Source organism: Lissotriton vulgaris, chromosome 1_1, assembly GCF_964263255.1.
Source record: "Lissotriton vulgaris chromosome 1_1, aLisVul1.2, whole genome shotgun sequence".
NCBI classification, from domain to species: Eukaryota; Metazoa; Chordata; class Amphibia; order Caudata; family Salamandridae; genus Lissotriton; species Lissotriton vulgaris.
In genome coordinates, this window is record NC_141685.1 from 256,977,844 (window position 1) to 256,987,750 (window position 9,907).

A 9,907-nucleotide genomic window follows, 5' to 3' on the forward strand; every position below is an offset into this window, starting at 1 on the left:
TCACGTCAAACCAGGCAGTGTTCTTATTTGCAGGTCAAATCTCACATCGGAAAGCACCAAGGAAAAGAAAAAAAAAACAGGAGATTAGTATAGAGTAGCAGAGGCTGACCTACGCAGGAGGTGCAATGTCACTCAAGCATAAGAAGTGTGGCTGTTCCGTAAACTGGGGAGACTCGCTTCTTATGGTGATTTTAACGCTTGTCAGCATGGCCTCTATCCCCCCACTCACCCCTGTGCGGCAGGTACCTGAAAAGACAGCTGTTCCAGCACGTGACTCGGGTACTCGTGTCCGGGTTCAAGACTCAGTACTACCAAGAGGCACAGATTCCAACACAGGACGAAGAAATAAAGCTCACTGTTATCGGACAGTATGAGCGTTTTTAACAAACCACGCCGCAGTGCACCTTCTGCGTTTACTTTCCATAGTCAACTTTATTTACTAGTAGAGTACAAAAAATATACACCAGGAAAAAAAACAGGCACCTCGTTTGTCAAAATGCGTTCAGTGCTACCAAGCCATGGTGAACTCCAGTTAAACGCCTTACAAATGCAAGAATAATTACAAACATACTTTAACAGAAATATTACATTAGTGCTGCGTTGGGTAAATACAAAACAAACAAGCGCTTCTGGAAAGTAAACATAACTCAGTCTATTAAATAATAAGGTAGATTTAATACAAAGGTCAAAAACTCACTGCAGCGTGAGGCGGGGGAGGGAACAGTCAGTCTGAAAGTGGACGCAGCCTTTGAACACTGGCGGGGGCGTGCTGGGGGCCTGCACATTAAACATTGATGTCACATGATGTGCAGAACACGCTCCCGCGTGTGGACAGATCTGGACGATGTATGTATGGGTTTGGTTTATGAAACGTTGCTAATACATTGTCTACAGGAAAAGTATGTAGCAGATCTGTAGGATGCATGTACAGGTCCTCTTGATGAGATATCGTCTGCGAGGAAGGCCACGTGTGGACAGCTCGGTGGAATGGATATACCAGCACTATTGTTGATAAAAGGTCTGCAGAAGGACACGTACACGTGTGGACAGACCTGGAAGATGCATGTACACGTCCTGTTGATGATACACGATCTGCATTAGGAGCACATGCCCACAGATCTGGAGGATGCATGTACAGGTCCTATTGATGGTACACGGTCTGCTGAAGGAATACACGGCCACGTGGGCAGATCTGGACGATGCATGTACAGATCTATTGATGACGCAAGGCCTGCAGAAATTGCATGCACGCTTCACGTGTGGACAGGTCAGAGGGATGCATGTACAGGTCCTATGGATGGCACACGGTCCTCAAAAGGAACAGATGCCCACATGTGGACACATCTGGACGATGCATGTACAGATCTAGTGGCGATTTAAGTCCTTCACAAAAGGAACACATACAAGCTTGAGGCGTGGACAGGTCTGGGGGATGCATGTACAGGTCCTATGGATGATGGAAGGCCTCGGGACGATGCATGTATGGATGAAGGGTCACGCCCCCGCGGCCGGATGTCATGAAGAGAGAGAGACGGGATCTGTCAGTCGGTCTCGGAAGTTGATAAAAACAGTCCAGCCCACGTGCCCCGCCTGTCAGGCCCCGGTGAGGCAGTGCAGCGCCCCCTGCCGCCGGACCCCAGTCACGACCGGCTCTTGATGGCGAAGGGGGCGGGCGGCTGACAACAAAGAGCCGTTGTGGTGTTAGTTTTGGTCGGTGTGGGGGGCCCCTCCAGGTGCTGGCCGCCAGGCCTCACTTGCCCTTGGTGGACTTGTGGCTCTCGGTCTTCTTGGGCAGCAGCACGGCCTGGATGTTGGGCAGCACGCCGCCCTGGGCGATGGTGACCTTGCCCAGCAGCTTGTTGAGCTCCTCGTCGTTGCGGATGGCCAGCTGCAGGTGCCGGGGGATGATGCGGGTCTTCTTGTTGTCGCGGGCCGCGTTGCCGGCCAGCTCCAGGATCTCGGCCGTCAGGTACTCGAGCACGGCGGCCAGGTAGACGGGGGCTCCTGCGCCCACCCGCTCGGCGTAGTTGCCCTTCCTCAGCAGCCGGTGCACGCGGCCCACGGGGAACTGCAGCCCGGCGCGGGAGGACCGGGACTTGGCCTTGGCGCGCGCCTTCCCGCCCTGTTTCCCACGGCCCGACATTTTGTTTTTTGTTCAGACACTGAAAGACCAACTGTCAGCTCAAACGGTCACAACACGGGTGGGTGTGGGCGGGCGCGCGCGCCAGCTTGTTTTATTCAACGTGCGTCGACATCCCGATTGGCTCGGGAGCGAAGCCGTCCAATCACGACTAGGATCAAACTCGCACCAATCAGCTGACACATAGTGTATCCACCAATAAACAGCTGCAAATTTGATTCTTCCTCTTTGCATACCGAGGTTATATGTAGGGCTTGTGCGGTGACGCGCGTTTATTCACTCTGTCAATCGCACCGGAAGTAGAATCTGTCAGAATGCCCGAACCGGCGAAGGCCACCCCAGCGCCCAAGAAGGGCTCCAAGAAGGCGGTGACCAAGACCCAGAAGAAGGACGGCAAGAAGCGCCGTAAGAGCCGCAAGGAGAGCTACTCCATCTACGTGTACAAGGTGCTGAAGCAGGTGCACCCGGACACCGGCATCTCGTCCAAGGCCATGGGTATCTTGAACTCGTTCGTCAACGACATCTTCGAGCGCATCGCCGGCGAGGCCTCCCGCCTGGCGCACTACAACAAGCGCTCCACCATCACCTCGAGGGAGATCCAGACGGCCGTGCGCCTGCTGCTCCCGGGGGAGCTGGCCAAGCACGCCGTCTCCGAGGGCACCAAGGCCGTCACCAAGTATACCAGCTCCAAATGAGGCCGCCCAAGTTGATATAAGGCTCCCCCTCTGCCCTCTTGACAGGCCTAGGCCTGCGTGGGGTGCAAGTGCACGTCTAAGGTGCTTGGGCAGGGGGGAAGTGCTACTGACTCCTATAAAACTGAGCCCCCTGCGGTGGAGGTGCACCCCATGAGTTGTCAACACACGGACCACGTGCTGCTCCTTTATTCTGTGAGTCCAGCGTCGGTGTGGATCCCTAAAGAACAGACTCCCCAGCTACAAGCAGCGCTCCCCTGTTGTGGGCCTTTTAAATAAAGGGTATATTTGAAGCTAAGCTGTGGAAGTCTACTCTTGTGGATTCTGGCTCGTTGACTTTAACATATTGTAAACCTTTCCTCAACAAAACAAATCGAGTGTGCTCTTAAGTTGTGAACCTCTGTAAAAGTCACAATTTCTAATGGGAATCGATATTTATTATAATTTTACCCGTGCACTTTATTTGTAATGTGCTCTTCCCAAAGGTGTATTGCTACATTTATTTCGCTGGTACCACTGATTAGGACCGCAGTGTGGCTCGTATATCACATGTACAGTCAGCATGCATTCATGCTTTCTCTTTGCATACTGAGGTTATATGTAGTACATGTACATGCATGCTTTCAGACTATTCCAAAATAGGACGCAGACTTCCTTCTTGTAGAGACACGACACTACTTATTTAACGTCCATATCTACGTCTCTTGAGTGGTTTAGTTACTGCATCCGCAAAACCACCCCCAGATCGTTTTCTTAATAAAATAAACCTAGCCAAGGAGAAAGGGGGCGTGCTTGATACTTCACCTACTGTGCTCTTTATACTGTCTCTCGATGTACTGTTACTATGGGGATTTATATGCAACCGATTGCATTTTGTAGATTCCACCAGCCTTGTTTGTTTGTGCATTATACTGTGATGGTGCTTATTAAAAATGTTTTTTATAAAATGCTTATTACTCGCAAAACTATATAATTCACATTAGGTATGCAAATAGCATTCGAAAGGGGGCTTGGAATGTTTGTATTGTATTTATCGTTTTGCTACGAAGATACCAGATTTTAGGTGACTTGTCATCCATTGGCCTTGTGAACGTTGGGTTTTCAGCCCTAAACACCTCCCAAGCGCTTGTTTATCCGAATTAAAGTTAGTAAAATAGTTGGGTGTTGTGAGCGCTTCTAAGAGTGAATGATGTTACTTTTGAAAGGTGCTCGCAGTCCTCTAGTCTAGTTTAGTGTGGCGTTGCTGTACTTTGAGCATTATTGCCATGATGAATATGGCGGCCATCTTAGAGTGACCGTCTGCAGCAGATTTGTAATCTGCGGAAACCTGGATGTGTTCCTCTGGGGAAGCGAATGAATGGGAGAGCAGTTGCCATACGAGAAATGCGACTTTTCACTTTAAGTACAGTGTTCATTCAAACCAAGTCGGGCTGGTCGTAAGGGCTGTTTATTTTGGGCTGCTTGTGGGCCAATTTTATTGATTGCTTGGCATATTTTTACTCTTGGTTTCCCTGATATTTCAACTAGCATTGTCTGGAGCCAGCCCAAATTAATGCGTTCTCACATAACTTGCAAAACCATTATACTCGATTTCTTTAAAAGTTCAAACTGTCACAATTTGCCAGCGTGGGCCACTTTTTCCGCTCTCTGATTAACTAATGAGGGCAACTTTTGCTCTAGGCCTGTTTTCTGACGCAGCCCGACCCTGGTTGCAGCTGTTACGTCACAGTAGCGACTTGGAGGTCGAGAGGTGCACACTTTGCAAGTATCCTTTCCATTGTTTAATGGTCATACTGGGTTCTTGCATCGCAGCGCCTTCTCGTCACTTCTCCGCTCTTTTTCTGCAGGCCCTGCCAGGGACTCACTGAAGTATTGTGATCTTGTGATAGTGTTGAGTGTATGGCAGCCGTGTGTTATGGCCCGACAACCCCTCTCTATTCACCCTCCCCGACGTGTCAGCTGCTTCCCTGGCAGTGCACCAGCGTTAACTCCTTTTAGCAGTGCCCTTTCAGATCGCTAAGACTTTGGCAATGTCACATACGCCAACTGCTCGGAGGCAACATTTCCCTGCAGTGCGAGACTAGCGAACAGTGCCATGCTAGTATCAAATAACTTGGACACATAGAGAGTGTCTTCTAGCAGTTCCTTCCTCAGCAGTTCCTTCCTCTCGCTGACGACAGTGCCGTCTGAATATATCGAGTCACTGCATTGGGAGCTACCGGCAGCGGTGCCATCTCGTTTCTGTTTAGAGCCACGAGTGCCTTCTGAATATATTGTGCCACTGCATTGGGGGTTCCCCCAGCAGTGCCCCCTTGCTTCTGTGTAGCTGCACAAGCACCTTATTGAGGACTGTGCAGCGCTGCATTTGGTGCTCTCTGCAGCCGTGCCCCTTTGCTTCTGTATAGCTGCACAAGTGCCTTATTGAGGATAGCGTGCAATGAGGACAATTGCTAAAATTATTCTAGGCAGAAGGTGATTGGGTCTTAATTCAACCATGTAGCTTTATGGCCCATCACCCAAAAGATACGCGCTTGTCTCAGGCATGACACACATGTAGCATTCATGTGACACGTGAAAAGTACAACAAATGCACGACTTACGCTTGGCATTTTAGATGTCTCGCACCCGTATTCACACTGTCAGGTACCGACGGCTTAATTCCTGCTAGTGGTTGCATGTACCAGTACTCCTTTTTGGGACTTAAACCTATTTTATTTTTAATCGTCAGTCTTTAAACTGGACTGAGAGAGGTAGAAGCAGTAAAGAGAGACAGAAGGAAGAGACAACTGGAAAAAAGTAACACATTGAGAAAACCGGAATGAAAAGCAATAAGCAAGAGTGGTGAAGTGGAAGGTGGTAGAAGAAAGGGCAGTGGGTGGAATTAAGACTAGGAAGTAATGGTAGTTGGTGGCAGGCTTCTGGGGCAGACTTAGAACCCCTGCACATATTTTTTATTTAATATTCCTAAGCAGTGCCCATGCCCTTTCATTTTGTACCCACTTACCCGTCATATTAGACATGACTCCCTGCCCCAGCAGTAGATCGTCGAGTCTACCAGGTTCTTACAAAGTAACTTGCCATAGTAGGCTAGAACGGTCCCTCTTGCACTCCTCAAGCTCTAAGTGGTAAAAGCCCCTCGCCATATCAGAGGCCAGCTTTAACAAGACACAATGCAGCACAGCAACTGTGTTGCGTGAAAGGGAGAGTCTAGAACTGTCGTATCTACTAACATGTGGCGCTATTCACTGCAGCAATGTGCCAGCACAGTCACCCATGCGCCATACTGCAGGGTTGTCTGCTTCCTCGAAATCGTGGGTTTTATACTGGAAGGAATCCCTTCCAGTACAGAATTATGTCATGGGCCTTTTCCCACCTTGTATGTGTGCTGTTACATGCATACAAAGTTGGAAAAACTTTTGAAAACAATTCTCCTTGCTGCGCCTGCAGTGGGGAAGATTTTGCTACTAATGGTAAGTTACATCAAAATTCACGGATGGGTGCATGAGCATGCCCATGCTCTACCCATGGCACTCCTCCTTGCAGAAAGCAGCCCAAGGCACCACATTGCACAACTTTACATTGCTGTCTTTTGTGGGACTGCAGGGTGGCTAAGAGAGCGTGCAGGACAGAGGAAGTGGTCTAGCAAAGTTTGTAAATATTAAGGGAAGGGAGGCACTCCTGCACAGAGTAAGGGGTAGAAGGGGACCTAGGCTGTAGTCATAGTGAGGCACAATGAGGGATTCCAGTTGGGTCTAGTGTAAGTCCATGAGACTCCTTCTTGTCAATTGAAACTAAGGAGCAAAGAGGGACCAAACCGTCTAGTGTGTTATGGGGTCCTAGAAAGATTACTGTAGGAAATGTACCTTTGTGTGGTCACATTCAGAAATTTGGGCAAAGTCGCACCCCAATTCCGGACGCACAGCGTATTTCTACCTGCCTAACACAGATGCCACAAGTTAGTCCAATTTCACAAATTTGTATTCCAGTTTCATCCAAAGCTTCGCCCCAATTTCTGAATGTGTTCATACAAGTACGTGGTTTAGGGCAGACCACGTTTCCGGGCTTGCACGCAAACAGATTTAATTAGACTAAATGCTACTAAGAAAAGTGGAAGAAATCTGTGTGCACTCTCTCACACTTCTCTCTGTTTCAAGTTCTGCGTGGTCACCCCAGGCATTTTACTCTTCGTGGACCCTATATTTTTGGTGGTTTTAGAACTGTCTACTTTACCCATACTAATCATTAGTAAAGTGCCTGTGTACCCCCCCCCCCACCCCCCACCGCCCCCCTTCTTAACTGTTTGAATTGGCATACTCCTTATTGGTATATATACCATGGCTATAAGCCCCTTTTATATGGGACAAAATGTAACCGGGACCTGGACTGCATCACTTGCTGTGCTATCGACTACAGTGATCATGCAACATGGCTTCAGGCCTACAGTTTGTAGCAGTCTGAAAACTGCTATTGGACTGGTGAAATTCGTTAGTCGGGTAAAAACCGTCCTTTTAAATATTGAATAGTCACCTCTATGTAGTCCTCGTAATCTACAAGGCAGGGTGCATTGTATTGCAGGGCATGTAGAAATGTAATGTTAATATTCTTAAAGTTACTAACACACAAAATCGATATTTTATTACTGTGGCAGGCCCAGCTGTACAATGTAGAAAATCATAATACTGTATCTCTGGAATGGGACTAGCTAGAAAAAATATTAATATTTTTAATAGGTATTACAATTAAATTCTAGTTCAGTGGTGAGGTTGGATTTCTCTGAAATATTTAGGAAAACAAACTTTCAAAAAGTTACCCTTTCTCTGCCTGAAGTTCCTAGATGCTAAATTTGCGTCTGCTCTCCCCCTTCTACCAGCCAGTAATTAAAATGTAATAATTATAATTTAAATGGGTGTGAAATGCTTCCCAAGAGTAAGTAATAGGCTGACCTTAATAGGCATAGATGGATCTCCAAACTTGGCGTGGGCAAAATGTAGTTTCCCTGGAGTAATTGCTGTAATTGTGGTCATTTTGCATTACACAATTTGCGAGAAATTACTGAGCTTATACCACATCGCATGATATCAGGGAGAAAATTTAGTGTGAGGTGCCCCATTCATGTAATTTTGGGGCGCAAAACCACAAACTGGACACAAGCGGCAGTGTTTGTAATGTGAGCAACCGGAAATCAACCCAAACTTACATTTAAGTTGACCTTTTACCTGCACGGTCCGTTCGGGTAGTTTTTTGAGTGCAATATGTTTTCTCATAATTTCACATCATTACGTGCCATTTTGTGGTAATTTTATGTAATTACGTGTGTTATGCCTACCCATTCCCTGAACCTGACAGAATGTCCACAGTGTGGGCTGTGAGCATCCAGCATTAGTGTGTCAAGTACTACTTGACAGGTCAGCAAGGTTTACATATAACTCTTTGGGGTGCACCTGAAAGGTATGAAAGCAGGCTGCTATAATAATCCTTGTGTATCCACTGTCTGGTTTCTGGAATACCCTACTTTTTGTTCTACTCTCTCGCTGTTACAGTGGCCGCCTGAAACTGGATTTCGGTATTAAATGTGAGAGCGTGCAATGATCACTTTGGTACACTCACAACATACTCCCAGTTCTCAAAGCCTAAGTTCAATGTGGCTGAAGACTGTACCAAGGACAAAGAAGTAGACTCCAAGAGTTATAATGCTAACCTCTAGTTAGCCTTACATGGACACAACAAGCAAGAAGAGGCTTTTTCCTTCAGCTGACCAGTAGTGACTTTCTAGGGGAGGGGTGCTATAGAAGTGCATTCCTGTGGTTGATCAGAATTTTAAGGGCTGGCGTTAGGAAGTAAAATCTTAGACCAGGACAACCTGGTTGGGTAGCCAATGAGTTTCAATGCAGTGAGACACAAATTGCTCCTAGGTCCTGGTCTACTGTCACCATTAACTATAGTTGGAACTTAGTGCTTCTTGGTGCTATACCTACTTAACACGTTAAAAAATCATGTCTCTTTTTTGCATTTCATCTTTTACTGTTTTGGTACTGCATAATTACTTTACTCTTTGCCCGGAGTTAAGCCTGTCTGCTCTGTGCCATAGCTACCAGGGGTGTTGAGGTAAGTGACTTCTAGGCTTCACCCTTACAAGGATTGTGATTATTAGTTGGGATGGGTAGGCACCCACTCCAACCAAGAATCCAATTTCTTACACTATCAGACTTAAGTCCAGATCATTGTGAAACCAAGGAGTAGGGTAACTGTTTTGACAATGTGATGTATGGGTATGTATGTTATCTGAGTACTAGAAGTGCAGGGTTATGGCAATCAATGCCCTACTGGGTCTCCTGGTGATGGTCTTAAGATATTTTCCACTCCATCTAAATGATCAACTATTTTAAGATCCGGTACTCGAAGATACGAACTTAAAGACACACATGCATCAATAAAGATATGTTAATTTGAATTGAAAGCTAAAGCATACTTCCCAGAAAAAGGCAATTTTTCAACTACTCCAGAGCTGATTCTCTCATCAATGATGTCTTGCATTTAGGTGCTTCAGTTGTGGGCCTCCACATGGCTTCTTCTCTACATTCCTCAACATTGCACAGTGATAAAGCCTCTCTATGCCTTGAGCAGCTCCTGGTACATGCACTTCTGCTAGCTTTGCTTAAAGTCTTCGTCCCTGACCCAGTAAGTCTGTAAGTACATTTTTAGGATTGATTTCAGAGTCCTCCTCCATGCTGTCTGTGTTTAATACAATGTAACACGTCCTTTTTGTCCATTATAGTGTTAAGGCCCTCCACAGAATATTGCAGTCACTACATTTATATGAGCCTTCCTGAGAATGGTGCAGGAATTGTTTGTTTCTTTGCTACTCTAATGGACGTGATGACCACCGTTATCTCTGAACCGTGTAACTCAGGCCCCTGACAGTAGCAAAGAAACAAACCATTCCTGCGACATTCTCAGGAAGGCTCCTATAAATGAAGTGACATTTCTCTGCGTTACGCCTCACATGGGGAGGCGTAGCTTTCCTCACACATTCCCAGGTCTTCTATTCTTGGCAATTCTGGGAATGGGCCAAAAT

General features: G+C 46.9%; 2 protein-coding genes across 2 annotated transcripts; one reads left to right on the forward strand and one right to left on the reverse strand.

The window, feature by feature from the left end:
- Positions 1-405: 405 nt before the first annotated feature.
- LOC147746852 (histone H2A type 1) lies at positions 406-2,206 on the reverse strand. The gene has a single exon (XM_086952276.1). It carries the CDS (start codon positions 2,141-2,143, stop codon positions 1,751-1,753), a length of 393 nt encoding a protein of 130 aa, XP_086808402.1. The 5' UTR covers positions 2,144-2,206; the 3' UTR covers positions 406-1,750.
- A 203-nt stretch (positions 2,207-2,409) lies between these two features.
- Positions 2,410-3,783, forward strand: LOC147746853 (histone H2B type 2-E). The gene has a single exon (XM_086952277.1). The coding sequence runs from the start codon at positions 2,455-2,457 to the stop codon at positions 2,833-2,835; it is 381 nt and encodes a 126-aa protein (XP_086808403.1). The 5' UTR covers positions 2,410-2,454; the 3' UTR covers positions 2,836-3,783.
- Positions 3,784-9,907: the final 6,124 nt, after the last annotated feature.